A 20,963-nucleotide genomic window follows, 5' to 3' on the forward strand; every position below is an offset into this window, starting at 1 on the left:
TGGTGCCGGGCAGCACAAAGCTGACTCAGCTCTGGGTCTGGTATTGAGTAAGGTGACCAGATGTCCCGCTTTGGGAGGGACAGTCCCGATTTTTAACCATTTTTCCCACGTCCCACGGCATTTTAAAAAAGTCCCGATTTTGGAAAGAATGCTCGACAAGCTAGGGTATACGGTTTTCGGCGGCTATTTCGCCAGGGTATGAGTTTTATCAATGGTGTCCCGCTTTACCAGTGTTAAAATCTGGTATCGATCCATGCGAGAAGCTCGGTGCGTGTTCTCATGGAGCACTGGCAGGAACAGCGGAGTCGACCAGAGAACTCAGGTCCTGGAAATCGGTCGCAAACTCTTCCAGGCTCCAAAGCCTCCCACAGAAGTGTTGTCTTATCAAGGTGATTCCCACTCAAGACAGCTCCGGGTGCTGCACAGTAGGACTGCCCCGTAGGGCTTTCTTGACTGTAATCTTAACAGCAGCTCATTTCCCCTTCCCCACAAACTCTCCGAAATAACCCCCTCCCCCGCCCCCTGTACTTCCACATCCGGTTTCCAACCAGTAGTGAAACACAGTTTGCTTTTATATTAAAATGTGCAGGCACTTCCACCTCCCACCTTGGTCCTCTGGGTGGGCTCAAATGCCAGCCTTTACGTGAGGAGTTGAATCCATCCTTTGCCAACATCTAGGGACCAGCCAGGCCCGGGGGCAGCAATAAACTTTCTGCTTGTCTATGGTGGGAGGAGAATTTGCATGGTTTCCCTCAGATTTTAAAAATAAGTCTTTAGCTACTGTTTGGGGGCGCTTTGTCCTTGTGTAGGGATTTGTCCCATTCCTTGTGAGTGCCACCGCTGGGACCACCGTGTATGGAGCTTTTGACCCCCTCTTGGCTGTGGCTGACATCTGCAAAAAATACAAGATCTGGATGCACGTGGATGTAAGTATCCCACGAGGGGATGGCTTTAAAAAGCTTCGTGCACATTTGTCATCTGAGGCCCCTAAGACGAGCTCTTGCTTTATTTACCTTATTACTTGATGGACTTATTTTCTGAATTGTGATATGTAAGCTTGGGTGGGTTACAGAGGCACGGTAGCACACACCTCACACAATACACAGCATTCTTAGCCAGAAGCTGGCTGCAGGCTGATTATACTCTGATGTCCTCAAATCATGATTTTAAAAGACAAAAAAAGGATGACCAGTATATGAGGTGTACCTTTAGATCTCAGTGTGTCGAGCCATTGACATGAGTGAATGAATACAGTCTCCAGAGACATACATGCAGATGTCATCTTCTTGCAAGAATGCTCAAGAGTAAAAAGAAATGCATGCAAATAGGAAACTTAAGATAGAAATTTCAGCCTCAATAAGATGCGTTTAAAGAAAACTAGACTTGACAGCGTCTTATGAAATCAAGATTGCATTTCCCATCACTGATGAGATTGACCCCCTAAAAAGAGAACTTCAATTTCAGCTGCTTGGACTACTTGCCTAGCCAGACTAACAAAACTAATGGAAGTGTACCCACCCAAACACTTTAAACATTATTATTTTAAAAATTATTTTTAATGCAGCTATTTCAGAAGAGTGAATGGTTTACATTTAGACCCTTATTTTTCAAACGTGTTTCAAAAACCATCTGCAAACAGTTGGTGAGCAATCTATGGGGGGATCTAAGGAGCTTGTACCAAAGCATCAGTAAACATAGTGTTTGGTTTAGCTGGCCTCTTTTTCATTGCAAGACCTTCTCGGTGAAGGACGACCTGAGTGGATTCCCATCTTGTTATCTATTCCTAAGGTCACTTGAGGCTGGCACTTTGAGTAACACTACAGACGAAACGGCGCCCAGTGCCGTCAGTTTGGTGGAGTTGAGCAGCACTGGTTCAGATAGCTTTAGTTTTACGATAACTACTCACAGCAAGCGAATTCCCCTCGCTTTCGAAGCAGAGAGTTGCTGTGGGCCATTTCTATTAGGCCAGCGGTTTCACTTCGCAGTGACCTCCCTTTGTCTCTGCCCCAGGGAAGCAGTGCGAGTTGTTCATTGGGCCACCAGAGATCACTTCATTTTGTACATGAAGATACCAAGGACCCAAAAGGTTGACCATCAAGTAACATCGGTGACCTAGAACTCAGAGCTAACAACCCTGGCAAAACACAGCCAGCTAATTTAGGGAGCTTATAAGCCTGTCAAGACCAAGAATGTCTGTGTGTCCCACGTCAACAGACGGTACGATGTTTCCCCCAAGCTGCTATAGTAATTAGAGCAAGGGAATCTTCCAACCAGTGGTGTACGCTTTGGTACAGGCTCCTTCCATTACCATTTGTTTCTCACACTTACCAGCTGTGTCAGTCTGGGTGCTTTAGAGAAGCAAATTCACAGAAGCTCATATGTATGAGGGAGTTTTCTATAAAGGGTAAGTGCACACCAAGAAAACATCCCAACCCAGTGCTGCCCAAGCCCACAGTCCAACATTAACCCATATGTTCAACACCAATCCACAAAGTCCTCCTCCATCTCCCAAAACACACTCAATGATGCCGACGAAAAACCGAACCAGGATGTTTGTAAGCATCTCAGTGCTGGCAGGGGTCTCCACATGGCTGCTCCAGCACCCAGGGCTGCATCGGGGTAGGTCCAGCTGGCTTCTCCTCGGGGATGTCTTGCAGGAAGTGAGCCTTGCCAGCTGAAGCCGTGAACTAAGGCAGCTACACCCTGGTCCGACCATCAAAAAGCAAGAGACCCGAGAACTAGAAAGGCAAGGCTCAGAGTCATTTAGCCCCTCCGCCCTTCAATGAACTCCACATGTGTTTATCGGCCAGGTTGGGACAATAAACTACCTCACTCACCTTCGTGAGATTTTTCTATAATTAGATTAGAAAATACTCTTAAAATGTTACACATTTTGAAAATTAAATTTTCTCTAATATAACTGAAATTACAAAAAAAGGAAATACCCAATAACACCTTAATTGGTGTTCTTTTTTTCTTTTAAAAATATCTCAGGCTTCAATTCTCACACCAAGTAAAGAATGTCAGCATTTTCAAAGTGACCGCCTTACTGTTTTCAAAGGTGATCACGACCCCAATTCAAGCCTTCCAACCTGAGTCCAGTTTTAAGGATGTGTTCTCATACCTCCACTACTTCACTCATGGGGCTCGCTTCTGCTGACGGAGAAATCGTCTTGCCCCAAGCTGCACATCAGCGAAATAGGGCTGTTAAACTGTTTTCTCCCTCTGGAATAATCCAGACTTCTCCAAAGGACGTTTCTTGCCACGTGAGGCTCATTAGCGGGAAACCAGGCCCTGGTCTCTACCCTTCACTGTGGAGAACGTAACATTTCCCATTCTGAGAACATGAGCGTTGCCTGGAGGAGTGACAGTAGTGGTGAGTTGGCGAGCACATGGTCTCCTCTTGCAGACTGAGGGAAATTACCCCAGATATGGCTGCGTGCGCGCGTAGATGTATACAAGTGGGCTGGGCGTTGCGAGTTTGGAATAACCCTCCCAAGTAACCTCGGTGACCTCATGTTCCAAGAACCTACGTTGCCTCCAAACACAATCAAAGCCCCTGACAGCAAGTTGATTCCAACCCGTCCTGGGCTGCCGGGGCAGATCAGAACAGCTCCGCCGCGCTTGGGAGACTGTAAATACAGCTTTCTGGGCGCAGACAGCCCCGTGTCTTTCTCCTACAAGCGACCGGGAGGTTTGAGCCACAAGCCTTCTGTGAGCAGCCGAAAGGAACTTGACCCGCTACACCCAAGGGGCACGTCTAGGTTGCTTAGGGTCAGCGAGATTATCCTCACCTGCAAGGCAGTCTCTGTTCTAGCAGGCGCCACGCCTTCGAAGTCTGGCCAATGGCAAAGTGCCCCCGGGCAGGCGGTGTGTGATCTTTACCGGTCCCTCATTCCCTTTCCAGGCTGCTTGGGGCGGAGGTTTACTAGTATCTCGGAAACACAAGTGGAAACTGAACGGCGTGGAAAGGTAAGTCCGTTCTTCTTGTTTTCAGTGAAAGGTACATGCAGTCTTTGGTTTTCTATCAATGCCAGTGAGAAACCCAAATGGGAAGAGCCGCATTTCCACTCCACGCCCAGGGACTTTGGGGTACAAGTGAACTCGATTGGTGTTCCGCGGTATGCATTGCCGTCCGTGATCGTTGCGTGCTTGATTTGGAAAAGGCCCAAAGAAGTCAAAGCCTGTATCAGTGGGCCCAGGTGAAAATGGCTCTTAAATAGATTCCTGGCCATGTTTCACTGGAAGTTTCAGGAACGACCTCTGCGGGGCCTCTGACCTGGCCGCCAGAATTGTTTAACCCTTCCAGGCAGTCGACATATTTTCCAGGGAGAAGCTCCACAGCTTTTGAGTTCCAGCAAAGGCCACGAATGGTTTTGCAAAGCCGATAAACACCTGGTGTTGACAGTGGGTTGGACATGTGAGCCTTGCCTAGCTTACCTGCAGGCTGGCTCCCTCATCAGCACGGCAGCTCGGGGTCGCATCCTCGGACAATGGTTCTGATGCAAGGAACTCCGATTGATAGTGGAAAGCATCGCTTCTTCGATGCGTAAGCAGGAGACAGACCATGAAGAAAAGTGCAACACACACACCACAGGACAACATAGTTTTAGGCCCCAAGCACGAGTAAAATTAAAAGGCACAGAACACAAGCTCTGCCTGAGACTTTGGTCAGGACCAAATACAAGAGGAGCTCAGTCCAAATGCCCTCCCCTCACAGGGCAACGTGTCAGAGACAGGGCTGCGTTCTGACGTGGCAGACGACTCAGACACCCTGCATTCATCGGAGGCTGCCAAATGCCCACCATGCCCTCCTGCCAACTGGCCAGATGCCATCCAGGGAACCTGCTCCCACACGCTCTGCCCTGAGATGACGTGGTGCAATATCTGTTCCAAGCAGAGGAGAGAGGCTGCGGAAGCTGGCAGGCATCAGTCAGCGCCAAGCCAGACCCCAGGCTCGTGCCCAGAGAGTTCACAGAGCAGGGTGGTGGAATCAGGAGCCTGAGTTACCGTATTAGTGGGAAGACCCCCTGAGAAGAGTCAGGCTAGATCAATTAAAGGCCATGTTTGAGTGGACAGTTATTGAGGTCCAGCTGGGTTAGGGCCCTAGGATTGTCTCACTCTGATTTCAGTCACCCTTTTCGTGGGGGTGGATGAGGCAGGTCTGATCCCTCTCTGCCCCCGATCCTTTGGACACTTCCTGTCACCCAGAGCTGTGTGAAACCAGAATCTGAAAGAGAAGTGCTGTTCTAAACAGAGAAAGACATTGAAAAGAAGAGAATGATTTAGAAGGCGGCCCCTTTCAGATCCTCCCAGCAAGACCTAAATGCCTGAGCTTTTCAGAGAGGGCCCTGCACCCAGCACATTCTGGAGGTGACGTCGTTTGCTGAGCACCCGATTTTCCACGTGTTATGCTTCTGTGCACTGTGCACAGGCCTTTCCCTTGTGCCTCCATGTGCAGGCTCCGAGCCCCTGGGGGTGCTCTTAGATGCCCGACCACTAGCCAACAGCTCACTGCTTCCTAAACACCCAGAGGCACCCTTGTTGCTGGCAGATCAGGTTTGGGAGGCCAATCCCTCTTTCAGCCAAAAGACAGAGACCAGGTTGACTCAAGAAATCTGCAAGCACTTGATAGAGGGAACAGTGGGGTTTGCAGCCTCCCCCAGACTGCTTCAAAGATTTGGAGAAAGGCAAGCAAATTACAGTCCCGGCATTGGGCGGCAAGTTGAGGGAGTATTGAGCAAGTCCGGGACAGTGCACAGAGGGCATCAGCAGGGGGGCGATGCTGGACGCACCAGGAGGGCTGGCTTGCAGAAACACGAGGCGTGCTGTCACCCCTCGAGGTCTCAGGCTCCATTGCTTATCTGCTTGGCCTTGCTTGCCCAGACCGCTTTGTTTGCCCAGACTTGCTGGACTAGAACCTTCGTACATGTAGAAGAGAATCCTTTACTGGGAGGAAGGAAGGGGGCGCTGTTTATTTGCATTTTAGAAAAAATGAAGCCCTGGCAGACTAGGTTCCCAAGCTTGCTCTGTCACATTTCCAGAGCTTGATTAAGAGCGGGCTTGGGGACACACCCACACACACACCCACACAACCCACCAACCATGGTGTAGTTGTGCTGCTGCCCAGAGTTGGAGACCTCTCCATGGCAACGAGCTGCCTCACCATGCTCTCGGCCGTGGCCCAGCTGAAGGTTCGGATGCAGATCTCTGCTCCGGCCCGACTGGCCTCGCCACCACCCTGAGAACCAGGAGCTCGGGCTCCGTCCCCAGTGGCTGCATGTCCCTTAGAGGCACAAAAAGGAAGGTGATACGAATCCTGCCTTCAAGGAGTTGAAACTCTAACGGGAAGACAATTAACCAAATGAAGAGCGCGCTGCCAGCACCCTGATCTCGCCTCACAGACTCCCCGCGAAGGTTTCCAAGGCTGTTACTTGCCCGGGAGCCTCCAGCCTCATCTTTCTCCGGAAACAAACACACACACAAAACCAGCTGGTGCGTGAACCCTTCACCTTGCTATTAACCGGCCAACACTGCAACCACACGGCCACCAAGGGTCCTCAGACAGTAGTGGGCCAAAAGTCGAGTCAAGACAGGAAGAAGTGAGAGAGAGAGAGAGTGTGTGTCAAGTGGATTAGAGGGGGTGGGGTGCCTAGGAAGAAATGATTCCATTGAAGGAAACTTTCGAGAGGGTTGCAGGTAGAGCTGAGCATCAACAGATGAGCAGGCTTTACCGGGCACGAAGCGGAAGAGGGTGTTCCAGCATAAGAAGTGCCAAGAGCTGGGGCCTGAGGTCGGGAAGCACACGGGCCCTTGCAGAGAGTGTAGACCGGTCAGTTGGATCAGAGACTGAGATGGATGCAGGCACCACGGTGGCGGTGACAGGTGACAGTAGGATCTTAGTGGAAAATCTGGAAATCCTGTCCAGGGAGTCTCATCAGAGGACCCACCTGCCGAGCCAAAGCAGAATCACCTGGAGGAGCCACACGAATGCGTGCACAGAGAATTGCTGCTGTGTGGGCAATGGATACAGACGGGCGAGAGTAAGCAAATGCCCCCCGCTGTGTTGGGGGTGGGGAATAAGAATTGTCATGGTGCCTATTACCTCTTAGTGCAGTTCGTCATGGTGACTGAATTAGAGAAGCCAGTTAGGACAAGAAGCTATTGCGAATGTCCCAGTGCAGGAGGCAAGGTGTGAACTGTGCATAGTTGCGCCGGGCAGGAAATGAGAAGCAGAACTGGAAGGGATGACACTGAGGTTTGGAGACTGGACGCCTGAAAGAGGATGGCTCCGGGCATATTGAACTCGTGAGTGACGCTGGGAGCTGTGCCTGAGACCACAAAGCTTCTAAATGACCACAACCAGAGCTTCCAGGGTCAGGCCCAGCCCTCAGGCCTCCACCCAAACTAATGCCATTCCTCTGCAGCCACAGAAATCGAGGCACGGAGTGTTTTGTTCAAAGGGGCATGGCTATGAAGTGATGGAACTTCGGTGGGAAGCCAGATTTTCTGGCTTCTGAACCCCACTCCCCTTAACCACTGTAAGCTACTCTTATAGCAACGGTTCCTTGATTCAAGGGTTATTCTGTAGAACAAGGGGATAATTGTCTTGCAAAGGTATTTTCTATGAAACCATTTAATGTATATACTCATAAATAAGCTGAGGTTTTCCAGCACATTTTTATGCAATATTTGTGGTAAAATTAGGTGCCTCGGATGATATTTGGGTCGGCTTATATTCTAGTATATATGATAATCTTCTCTCCAGACATTTAGCCATCTGGACATGAGCTGTCTTTGATTACACACACACACACACCAACCATACTAATCCTAACTATAGCTGACAGCCAATGTCAAAGCCAGGAAAGGATCAGAAGATGAGCTGGACTATTCATTTACTCAGATAGGATCCCTGGGCACTAAACGTTTTCTGCCTGGCCAGCTGACACCCACCATTCATCAGATGACAAATGGGATCGTTCCTAGCTGGTTGTATCTTCCCAAAGCTCAAGCACCCCCAGCAGTAGGAGCAGGGTCAGCCTGAGTCCACTGATGAGCAAGAAGAAGGGCAGCAATCCAGGGGCCCTCTGGATGTATGATTCCACAACTTCCCTTCCTCCAGTGGGTTTATGCCAAGGTCACCTTCATGAGCTTGATCCTCTTCCCCCAGGATCCCCAGTCTCAGCAACATGTTAAACAACGAAAAAGCAGCATATTTATGAAGCTATTTCCTAGCAGAGGAAGCAATTGGTAAACAAACATAGAAGACAAGACTTATTGAAAAATAGGGTCCTCAGAGACTCACCTTGCCTAAAGTATGTGTGAAATGAACCAGGAGAACTTTACCAAAAAATGGCTATTTCCCCAGAGAACTGGGGTTGGAGGTGTCTGATGGGGCTAGAACCGCACAGTGGTGTGGGGAGAGGGGCTAAGGAAGGCTGCAGAGGTTGTACTTGGATCTGGGCTCGAAAGAATGAGGTGTACCCAAATGAAGCTGACATCGATGACAACCAGGTGAAAGACGTGCCCTGAAAAGGCTACTCTGGAAGCAAGAGAACAAATAGCATTTTCAGAGGACAAATAATAATAAACATCCACCTAAACAGAATGGGTCCCAGCGACCGACAAAGGGATGCAGTAGGCTTGGGCTCTCCCTTGGCGGTGTCAAGAACCATGCACTGCCATCTAGAATCTCGGCAGACAGGGAGTGGTCATCTGGAATCTCGGCAGACGGGGAGTGGTCATCTGGAATCTAGGCAGATGAGTGGTCATCTGGAATCTCGGCAGACAGGGAGTGGTCATCTGGAATCTAGGCAGATGAGTGGCCATCTGGAATCTCGGCAGACGGGGAGTGGCCATCTGGAATCTCGGCAGACGGGGAGTGGTCATCTGGAATCTCGGCAGACAGGGAGGTGGTCATCTGGAATCTAGGCAGATGAGTGGTCATCTGGAATCTAGGCAGATGAGTGGTCATCTGGAATCTAGGCAGATGAGTGGTCATCTGGAATCTCGGCAGACGGGGAGTGGTCCGCGGTGTGTGAACAGAGAGCTAGGAGCAGAGTGGGGTGTCTCGGTGGCTTCGGGGAGGATGCAATGGAGCCCCAGCGTCCATCGAGATGAGCCGTAGTACTGTAGCCGGTCAAAAACAACAGTCATCCTTATTTTTCAAGGAGCCCTAACCAGGCCTCAGATTCACATTTTTCTCAAGGAACTTACATCCTTGAGTGGAGAACTGCCGTGGTGTGGGCCACTCATTATTAGGAACACAAGAAGAGCGAAGTGTTTTTCGGGTGACAAAGATTGATCACTTCTGTGATTTGGAAAGATAGCTCTGGATGTGAGAAAAGATGGAAGCAGGAGACTTAGGAGGAGCCATTGCAAAAACAAAAACCCCAGAACATGTAAGACATTTGGTAATCAACTCAAGAAGAGGGGGCTTGGGCGGAGAAAAGAGCAGCAGTAAGCATAGGGTTGAGTGAGCTCTCTGCATGTACCCTGCTCTCAGCTCCCCCTGGGGGCAGAGTAAAGTCACACACGGGAGCTCCGGAGACAAAGGCCATCTCAATTCTTTAAAAAACAGCAGTGACAGAGTGACACTGCTGATCTCTGAGTCCCTGGGTTAACTTGCTCCATGGAGAGGTTGACGGTTCAAGCCCGTGGAAGACAGGCTTAGCATGCTGCTTTCCCCAGGCCACTGCCTTGGACGTGCTGGCTCAGAAACACATGGGGTCAGGCACCAGGAATCAGAATTGTTTGACTACAGTAGTAGTGTAGTTTAGTTTTTATTTACTGCCATCAGGCTTGACCCCTGCTTGGGATTTACAGCTCCCTCCAAATATACTACATCATAATCTTGGTTATAACCATATCCCCAGGTGGTTCAGAGGCTTTAGAAGAAGGATTTGGTTAAAATATAGATTTCTGAGCCTGTATCTGGGTGGAAACTGTCAATCCTCAGTGTGGAGTGGAATGAGACTGAAGCCCCAGGAACCCCATTGCAGGTTTTCTGGGTCCACCTTTAGCTTGGTATATTTAGTGTTGTCCTACTGTCTGTGACGCAGTGTCGTAGGGCCCAGGGGCTCCCCTACTGTCCACGGGGCCTTACTAATCTGAGCCACTGTGTTAGGGTGGACTAGAGAAACAAATCCACAGAAACTCATGTGTATAAGAGACAATTTTAGTTAAAGGGAAATTGTACATTAAGAAAGCATCCCAACCCAGTCCAATCCAAGCCCATAAATCCAATATTAGCCCATATGTCCGATACCACTCTATAAAGTCCCCTTCAGACTCACAAAATACATGAAATGACGCTGATTACAGGATGACCACAAGCCACTGGGTGGGAAGTCTTTGGATCCAGTGGCATTGTAAGCATCTCAGTGCTGGCAGGGGTCTCCACGTGGCTTCTCCAGTTCCCAGGGCATAGGGTCTATCAGCATAGTGCCACGTGTCTGTCAGTAGAGAATGTCCAAGGGAGTGAGCCAAGAGAGAGAAGTGCCCCACCTCCAAGGAGGAAATGGAGGAGTTCACAGAATCCTCAGGGGAAGTCCATGCCCACACAGAGGCCTCATTGATTATAACTTGACTGACAGGCAAGACACCGCCCCTTCCCTCGCAGTCCTCTCAATTGACACCAGAGTAGGTAACTACCACAGCCACGCTCTGACATGATGTGGTTTGTTTTAGAGCCAACTCGGTGACATGGAATCCACACAAGATGATGGGGGTCCCTTTGCAGTGCTCCGCTCTCCTGGTTAGAGAAAAGGTATGTGCTCTCGCCTTGCCTGATTCAGGGCCTGTACGGCTGTGTCTGCCTCTGTCCAGTTGATTCCTCCCTGTTGATTCCTTTAAAGTCTTTTCTTTGGGGTTGCCCAGATCCCACAGAGGGCTCTTCTAAACTGCTTTTGTTTCTCACTGCCTTTCGCTGCCATCCAGTCAATGCTGACACACCGCAATGCTCAGGGACAGGAGAGCTGCCCCAGGGGGTGTGGGGACGGTTAACTCTTTCCAGGAGTAGAACATCTAATCTTTTCATGAGGCGTGGCTGGTGGTTCTGATCCGCTAGTAACCCAACCCATTACTGCCATGCCACCGGACTGCGCCTCAGTTTTCTAAGCACCGCCTTGGACCTGATCTTCAATATTCACCGTGACTCTCCTTTTTCTCAATTGTGTCTGGTCTCCTTTAATCCAGAGGGCTCCTGTTTTACTCTCTCAAGGAATTACATTTCCAGGTTTTTATTTTATTACCACCCCCACCCCCACCCCTTCATATGTTGGAACTGAACTTGTTTGTCACCAGTCACTCCAAGCCCGTGGCAGCTTTACTTTTACTCCTGTTGGAAAAGCCCCATAGACCAATGATTCAGGTTTGAGAGGCAAGGCATCTGGAAGGATTTTAATTTAATTTTATTTCTAAAATCATTTTATTGGGGGTTCTTATATCCTTCCATACATTGATTGTATCAAGCATATTTGTACATATGTTGTCGTCATCATTCCAAAACATTTTCTACTTGAGCCCTTGATAGAAGTTTCTCTTTTCCCCCTATCTCCCCCACCCTCCCACCCTCATGAATCCTTGATCAATTATATATTGTTCTTATTATTTCATATCTTACACTATCCGTTGTCTCCCTTCACCCATATTTCTGTTATTTGGCTTTTAAAGAAGCACACTGTATACAGTTATACATCCCATCTCTACAAATCACACCACTAACCCAAGAAATCAAGAGCAACATCCCACCAAACGTTCCATTAATGTGGTTCACTCTCTGCCCTCCCACCCCCACCCCCTGCACCCCTCATCTTTCCTCCCGCCTTCCCTCCCTCCTCAAAATTCAGTGTTGTTGGGTTTTTTTCTGGGATGCAAAAATAACCTAATTTCTCCATAAGAAAAAATATACATGCTTATAGGATTTGGGTTACTATTAGAATTTAGGGAGAGAGAGAGAGAGAGAGAGAGAGAGAGAGAGAGAGAGAGAGAGAGAGAATGTGTGTCAGTTGTACTATAGTATGCTTAGTACCTAAGGAATCCTGGTGCCACTGCCATTAAGTACCCAACTCCTAACCAAAAGGTGAGTGGTTCCAGCACACCCAGCGGCTCTTTGAGGGAGATTTGTTTCTCTAAGATTGTAGCCTAGAAAACCCAAGGGGGCAGTTAGTTCTACACTGTCACAGGAGGTCACTGCGTTGCTACAGTGTTGGTGCTACAGCACCCAACAATAACAACATAGGCATTATTTATTACGATGCTAAAGAAGTGTAAGGCATCTGCATATGTAGTAACCAGCAAAGGTCACTTTTGTTTCAAAACACTTCTGTTAACAAACCCTAAGATCCCTGTGTGTAGCATGCTCCCAGTCAGTGCCCCTACCTCTCCCAGGACCCAGGAGACCCTGCTCCTCACTTCTGCACTTACGTGCTTCAGGAGACACAAGCAAGGAGCTTCAGACTACCCCTGTCCATTTTAATTGCACTGGACTTTACAAGGCGTCCCAGATTACAAGGATTCTTAAATCTTTACTCACATTAAGAAGAGTTTGCTTTTTCCTGATTATAAAATGAACACAGAATCATTTTTGCAAAACTCGGGCAGTATAGAAAATGTAAATAAATTTGAGGTAATTAAAATCTTGTCATTTGAGGATAAATGTTTCGATTGGAATTTTAAACAAATATTTTCTCCCACAATGTTTCTATGAATGTATATACTTAAGATAGTCCCACCATATATTTCAGATCTACATGTACATTCATTTTTATGCTTAACATAACTGTTGAGCATGATCTTATAAAACATAATTTTTAATCTGAAAATACTCCTTATTATAAGCTCATTAAACATACCTCTATGGTTAAAATATTAGCCAACATTTTAATCAGTGGCTTGCAAAAAAATGCATTATCGGCATCTCTGATTTCATTTCTGTCTATTCTTTAATAGATTCCTCAGGGTGGGATTGTTGGTTTGAAAGGCATTATTATTTCTGTAGCTGTTACCGTATATCACCTGGAATAAACGGTACACTTAAGCAGTATGTACTCTATGTCTTCATCCAAGTCAGTAACAGAAATATATTGCAGAACACAGGCCTCCCTCCAAAGGAGGCGAACTGAGAGTTAGTCTTTCTGACTGGTTTTATTCTGTTCAACATATCATCACCTGCCCTGTCTCATGCAAAGGAGCCACAGGGGGCACCATTTAAGGACAAATGGTTAAGGAAAGGTTCATCTCCCTCTCTGTGGGAGAAACAGCCGACAATCTGCTCCCATAAGGATGGCATCCTAGGGTAACTCCTGAAGTAGTCCTGTCCTTGTCACATGGCGCCATTGTGAGTTGGACACAACTCAGGGGTACCTAACAATAACGTCTGACACAAGCTTCAGCTATACTTCTCGTCAGGACAAATGGTACACGTTTTATTTACATTTCAGCCACCAACTCTCAAAGCTTGAAAATAATCCTCTTTTCTCTGAGACCATGTAGGTCAGTGGTTCTCAACTTGTGGGTCTCGACCCCTTTTTGACCACGGGAATCCTGATTCACACAGCAGCCACCAACATGTTTAAACTCATTTGGAACATCATGATCAATAACTTCCCAATAGTTGAGAGCCATGATAGTATTTCATGAAAGTCAGTCCTCTGTATGGACGATCCCATCGCTCTCACTCTGCTCGGTGTACAGCAATGCTGAGCCATTACAGGTGAAGCAGACCATCGTTTGAGGGGTCACGCGCTGTGAGTGGTTTGCTCCTCTCCTGGGAGGAGCTGGTCTGACCGGTCCACGATTCCACATTCCATGAAGTTGTCTCGCTTTGTTATTGGGGCTCCCATTGGTGAGCTTCCATGGCTGGGGAAAGAGAGACTGCCAAGCTTCTGTGGCCACAAAGCAAAATAGAAACACCTGTTGTAACTTCCATACCTTCCTTCACTTGGACTTCAAGTGATGTTTTCTTTTACAATAACCCTGCCTTCATACTGCTCAGACATTTGTACACGTGGATTACATTTCATGTATTTCATCTCAAAAAATAATGAGAAACATTCAAATGACATGAAGCCTAATCTCCGATGCAGGATCCAGTCTGTTTGTCCCTGGCATTTATCTTCCAGGACTCAGTTCAACATGTAATTACATTGCAGGGGGGTTTGGTCTGGATACCTTTTTGAAAGAACTTTCCCTTCTAACTTCAACCAAATGATCACACGGTCGTCTTCTCTCGGCGTGAGTCAGGAGAGAAACGATGCCAACGCTTTTGCAGAATCACAAGTGCACTGTTGATAAAGGAAAAGTTAAAGGCATCCCGTGGCTCCTGACAAATTGAAACGTGGTGGGGTTTCTAGTGAGGAGATTGGCAGTGCTGTTCCAGTCCCCAAAGCGTGATTCATCCCCTCCTCTTTGGAATAGTTCAGTCACTTTGCCACCCCAACTTCCCAAAGTAGGTTTCTGGTGCTAGGGCAAATCAATAGTCCTTGTTACACTGCAGATCAGCAGAATTTCCCACTGTAACCACCTGAAGCCATTCAAAATGAAAACACCGCACTGAGGCTCAGAGGAACATGAAAGAGGAGGTATTTAAATACTCTGAAAATAGAGTATTTAAAGCAATGCCTTTACATTTTTTTAAATTTCAATGTGTAGACAGGATAGCCACACACTCTTCCGGTTTCCAAAAAGAGATGGCACACAAGCGATGGTAAATGATAAAGGACCTGAGTCAAACATGGAGGAAACATTAGAAGAAAGGCACTAATCATCTTTTGCAAAGCCCAAGAGTGGCCAAAGTATTTTCATTACAATGAAACGGGGCCATCACATCGGTCTCCCAAAGAAAGGGCATTACACTTCCGTTGGGCCTCTCCCACTTGCAAAGAAATGCCTGCTGGAGCACAAGAAGGCCCCGTTGTTAACTTTTGGTGACATGGCTGGGCATCCTTTATCCCACAGAGCTAACCTACGAAAGCAGCCTATCCCATCAAGGTATATATTGTTTCTTTTCTTTTTTTAAATTGTAATAAATCATTTTATTGGGGGCTCTTTTAACAATCCATATATCAGGAGTATCAAGCGCATGTGTACACATACTGCCAGCATCACTTCCAAAATAATTTCCTTCTACTTGAGCCCCTGGTATCAGCTCCTCTTCATGAACCCTTCACAATTTATAAATTATTGTCATTTTCACATTTTACCCCCTCCACTATCTCTCTTAATCCATGTTCCTGTTGTTCATACCCCAACATAAAGGGGGGGGCAGGTTGTGCATCAATCATTGCAATCGGTTCCCCCTTTCTCCTCCCATCTTCCACCTACCCTCATGATATCACTACTCATTATTGGTACTGAGGGGTTTGTCCTGGAATCCGTGTGTCGAGAGCTCTTATCTGTACCAGTGTACATGCTCTAGTCAAACTGGTTTGTAAAGGAGAAATCATGGTGGGGGTGGGGGGCGTTAAAGGACTAGAGGAATGTTATGTGTTTCGTCGGTGCTACATTCCACCCTGACTGTCTCGTCCCTTCCTTGTGACCCTTCGGTGAGGGTCATTCTCTCTCTCTCTCTCTCTCTCCCCCCGCACCCCCCTGCAGGATGTTCAATTTATCTCTCATTTCTTGATAGTTTTGTGAATCAAATGAAATACTTGAAATGCTCAGTAGCAGTCCCTAAGTTTATGCTTTTCTCCTTCAGGGACTGATGCAGAGTTGCAACCAGATGCACGCCTCCTACCTCTTCCAGCAGGATAAGCACTACGACCTGTCCTACGACACCGGAGACAAGGCCTTGCAGTGCGGACGCCATGTGGACGTTTTTAAGCTGTGGCTAATGTGGAGGGCAAAGGTGAGCACGTGCGGACCGCCCGAGTGTCAGCGGTAAATTGCGGCCGGGTCTCAGGACACCTATGCCAACAAGTGACTCCCTCATGGCGAGCTGCTTACCCCAAATCAGGTTTCTTTATCTAAATAGCTGCAGCAGGCGCCGGGAGCGAGGATATAACCCAGCTCAGGGTGGGTTTGTTCTCTCTTCCCGCTGCTAAGGCTTACTCCTCTAGAATACATGGCCCCGGCTTCATCGGGCAGAGCGCCTTCATCCTTCAGACGTGTGTATCCCTTTCTGTCACCAAGTCGTGGCTTTTACCAAATGGTTGGCCATTTGGGCAGGTTAATGCACATTTGTAAAGATCTGTAGAACAAAAAAGGACAGAGTAGGTGCTGTGGCATAGTGGGTGACCCGCTGGCCGTTACCCAGAAGGTTGGCAGTTTGAAACTACCAATCTCTCAGTGGGAGAAAGATGGGGCTTTTTACTCCCGTAAAGAGTTACAGTCTCAGAAACCCACAGGGGAAGTTCTCCTCTGTCCCACACGGTCCCTGTGACTCAGAATTGGCTCAATGGCAGTGGGTGAGATCATAAGAGCTTATTTTTGACATCTTACAAGACGGTCTCTGGTTTGTTGGTTGTTGTTTTTAGCAAAACCAAGCAACAACATACAACAAAACAACAACAAACCACTGACAAAGAACAAAACAAAACACAACAAGAAAGAAAAGCTTGTAGTTAGTTCAAGGATCGTTGGTTGGCCTTTAGGAGTGTTTTCCAGTCCAGTCTGTTGGGGCACCATGCCCTGGCCCCAAAGTCTACCTTCAGCATTCGCTGGGAACCTTGCCGCTCCATTCCCTTGCAGTTCCGCTGCACTCCCCCAGTGCTTTGCCTCGGTGTGGCGGGATCAGGTCAGGTGCAATTCCCACACTCTGTCTCCGGTGCTGTCCCCCGCAGGCCATGGGTCAGTGAAGGACTCTATGCCTCATAGTGGGGCTGGCCATGTGGTCCTCTCTGTGGACTGGCTGCTCTAATTGGGGTCATCGTCCTCAAGGCCTGGTGGGCCAGAATGTGCTCCACTCTCTCCTCCTCCCCCTTCATCTGCTCCCATGTGCTCTGATCAGATATGTCCCTCTCCCAGAGCTGCAGAATCAATGCCGTCCTTTGAAATCTTCTTGGGGGAGGGGCAGGCGTCCACTTAGTACTTGGTACTGGGGCCAGCCCCCCAGACCTCTCCACTGGTTCCCTACTCCACGCTAGCATGTTGCATTCACACCTTGGGGAACTGGGTTGAAGTCTGGTTCCTCTTTCCCTGTGGAGATATAAACAATACCCTCCCTTTGGGTGGTTTAGCGCCCCATGCCCATGCTCCCCATTTCTTCCTTATATTCATCCTTTTATTTCCCTTTCCCCACCTCCTCCCCAGTTGTATACCATGTGCATCCCTGCATTTGATCTAGTTCCTGCTGTACTACAAGGTTCTCACCCCAAGAATATTTGTATACAGTAGCTTTTTCCCTATGCCCCTTTGCATTTTTTTAATGCTTACCTCAGCCGGCTCATGTTGTACTTGTCCTTTTGTGCCTGACTTACTTCGCTTAGCATGATTTCCTCCAGTTCTTCCCATGCCACTATGTGCTTCATATGTTCATCACTGTTTTTTAGTGATGCGTAGTACACCATTGTATTTTTTAATCCAATCATCAGTTGATGGAAATTTGGGTTGCTTCCAACTCCTTGCAATTGTGAACTGTGCCGCAATGAACATTGGAGCACAGATATCGGACCTTGGTTTGTTTCTTGCCTCTTCTGGGTATATGCCCAGTAGGGGGATTGCTGGGTCCTATGATAACTCGATTTCCATCTATTTTAAATATCGCCAGATTGATTTCCATAGGGGTCATATATACGTACAAGTCCACCAGCAGTGAATAAGCGTTCCTGTCTCCCCACAGCCCCTCCAACACTTGTTGCTTTCTGATTTTTTTGAATTGGGCTACCTTTGAGGGTGTTAGGTTATACCTCTTTGTTGTTTTAATTTGCATTTCTCTTATGGCTAAAGATGGGATACCTTTGCTCATATGTTTGTTGGCCATTCGGATTTCTGCCCCTGGGAAACTTCTGTTCAGGTCCTTGGCCCACCTCTCAAGTGGGCTATTAGGTGTTTTTTCTCTTTGGAAACTAGCAGAGTATTGTAGATTTCAGAAATAAGGTCTTTCTCTGATGTGTCATTGCTAAAGATATTTTCCCAGTCCGTGGACTCTCTTATTACTCTCTTGGTGAATTCTTTCCATGTACACAGGTGTTTTACCTTCAGTATATCCCATTTGTCAAGTTGTGCCTCCTCTGTGTTTGTGTCCTTCCCTACTTCTGATAGCCTCTGTATTCCTTGTGCTAACAGTCTCAAATTGGTCCCAATCCCCTCATTGATGGCCCTAATATTTGGGGTTTAACTTCAAGGTCTGTGATCCACCTTGAGTTTATTCTTGTGTATGGAGTGAGATAAAGGTCTTGTTTCATTTTTCTGCAGAAAGAAGGTGGATGATACCTCCAGGACCAAGGGTGTGAGTGGTGATACTGGGAGGGTAGAGGGTGAGTGGGCTGGAAAGAGGGAACCGATTACAAGGATCTACATGTGACCTCCTCCCTGGGGGACAGACAACAGAAAAGGGGGTGAAAGGAGACATGGGACAGGGAAAGATATGACAAAATAATAATTTATAAATTATCAAGGGCCCCTGAGGGAGGGGGGAGCAGGGAGGGAGGGGAAAAAAAGGACCTGAGGCAAAAGGCTTACGTGGAGAGCAAATGCTTTGAAATTGATGAGGGCAAAGAGTGTACAGATGTGCTGTATACAATTAATATATGTATGGATTGTGATAAGAGTTGTATGAGTCCCTAATACAATGTTTAAAAAAAAGATATCCATTTTTTCCAGCATCACTTGTTAAAGTGGCATCTGTTTCCCATTGGATATTTTGTTAGCCCTTATCAAAGATCAGTTGTCTGTATGCTGATGATTTTATTTCTGGATTTTCCGTTCTTTTCTATTGGTCTGAGTTCTGTCATTGTACCAATACCATGCGATTTTGACAACTGTGGCTGTATAGTATGTTCTAAAGTCAGGTAAAGCAACCCCTCCCACTCTGTCCTTCTTGAGGAGTTCTCTGCTAATTCTGAGCTGCTTCCCTTTCCATATGAAGTTGGTAATCCGTTTTTCCATTTCTTTGAAGAAAGATGAGGGTAATTGTATTGAGATTGCATTAAATTTATATAGTGCCTTTAGCAGAACTGACATCTTGGCTATATTGAGTCTTCCATTCCATGAGCATGGGATATTCTTACATTTGTTGAGGTCGCTCTTGGTTTCTCATAATAGTGTTCTGTAGTTTTACCCGTATAGATCTTTTGTTTTTTTAGTTAGGAATATCCCCAGATATTTCAGTTTGTATTTGGCTATTGTGAAGGGTACCACCTTTTTGATCTTCTCTTCTGTGGTCTTATCCGATGTGTATAACAATCCAATGGACTTCTGTTTGTTGATATTGCATCCTGCCACTCTGCAAAAATCTATTGCTTCCAGTACTCCCCTTGTGGAACTTTTGGGATTTTCCATATATAAAATCATATCATCTGCAAATAGCGATAGTTTCACCTCTTCCTTCCCCAGATGAATACCTTTGAAGTCTATTTTTTGCCTTATGCTGTTAGCTAAAACCTCCAGCACAATATTAAATAGGAGTTGGGGACAAGGAGCATCCTGGTCTGGTTCCCCTTTTCAGTGGGATTGTGTTAGTCTTTTCTCCATTGACTACCACGTTGGCTGTTGGTTTTTCATATATAGCTTGTATTGTCTTGAGGAACTTTCCTTCCATTCCTATCTTCTCAAGTGTCTTAAGCAGGAATTGGTGTTGGATGTTGTCGAATGCTTTTTCTGCATCTATCGATAATATCATGTGGTTCTTATAGATTTGCATGTCAATGTGACGAATAACACTAATGGTCTTTCATATGTTGAAACATCCCTGCATCCCTGGTATGAATCCCACTTGGTCATGGCGAATTATTTGTTTTATGTTCTTTTGTATTCTGTTGGCTAGTATTTTTTTATGGATTTTTGCATCAATGTTCATTAGGGATATTGGTTTGTAGTTCTCAATTCTTGTGGGATCCTTGCCCGGTTTTGGTATCAGAGTTATAGTAGCTTCATAGAAGGAGTTTGGGAGTTTTCCATATTTTTCTATGTTCTGGAAGAGATGGTGTAGAATTGGAGTTAGTTCTTCCCTAAATTCTTGGTAGAATTCTCCAGTGAAGTCATCTGGTCCAAAGGATTTTTTTTATGGCAATCCCTTGATAAGCTTGTCTATTTCTTCTATTGCTATGGGTCTGTTGAGATTCTTGACATCCACTGAGGATAGTCTAGGGAGGGATTATTTTTCCAAGAATTTGTCCATGTCTTCCAAATTGTTGAATTCATTGGAGCACAATCCTTCATAGTACTGTGTAACTATCCTTTTGATTTCATTAGGGTCTGTTGTAATGACCCATCTTTCATCCCTTATTCTTGCTATTGAGATTTGTTCCCTCCTTTCGTTGTTTAGGTTTTCCTGTAGTCTACCGATTCTGTTTATCCTTCAAAGAACCAACTTTTAGCAGTATTAATTTTTTCCATAGTTTTTTTATTTTCCCTCTCCTGAATCTCAGCCCTGATTTTTATAATGTCTTTTCTTTTGCTATTAGTAGGATTGTCCTGCTGACTCTATTCTAGTTGTAAATTTTGTGCCAGTATATCAATCATGAGCCTCTCTTCCTTTCTCGGGTGTGCATGTATTGCTATGAAACTTCCTCTGATGAGCGCCTTTGCTGTGTCCCATAAGTTTTGGTACGTTGTGTGCTCATTCTCATTGGTTTCTAGAAATTTCCTAATTTCATCTCTGATCTGTGCCAGTACGCTCTCCTTTTGCAGTAGAGAGTTATTCATCCTCCAATTGTTTGCTTTTGTTTTCTTTGTCTTCCTTTTGTTGACTTCCAACCTTATTGCACAGTGGTCAGAAAGAGAGGTCTGTATTATTTCAATGTGCTTAAATTTATGTAGATTTGCCTTATGCCCCAGCATGTAGTCTATGAATATGTGCC

At 46.6% G+C, this 20,963-nt stretch overlaps 1 protein-coding gene across 1 annotated transcript in view; it reads left to right on the top strand.

Annotated features, from left to right (window-relative positions):
* Positions 1-20,963, top strand: part of GAD2 (glutamate decarboxylase 2) — an 89,325-nt gene that overhangs the window by 52,200 nt on the left and 16,162 nt on the right. The window contains exons 10-13 of the mRNA XM_075553197.1: positions 810-926; positions 3,908-3,972; positions 10,693-10,771; positions 15,701-15,850. Coding sequence (XP_075409312.1) covers positions 810-926; positions 3,908-3,972; positions 10,693-10,771; positions 15,701-15,850 — 411 coding nt within the window. The remainder of the gene's footprint in view (positions 1-809; positions 927-3,907; positions 3,973-10,692; positions 10,772-15,700; positions 15,851-20,963) is intronic.

This window comes from Tenrec ecaudatus, chromosome 6, assembly GCF_050624435.1.
Source record: "Tenrec ecaudatus isolate mTenEca1 chromosome 6, mTenEca1.hap1, whole genome shotgun sequence".
Taxonomy (NCBI): Eukaryota; Metazoa; Chordata; class Mammalia; order Afrosoricida; family Tenrecidae; genus Tenrec; species Tenrec ecaudatus.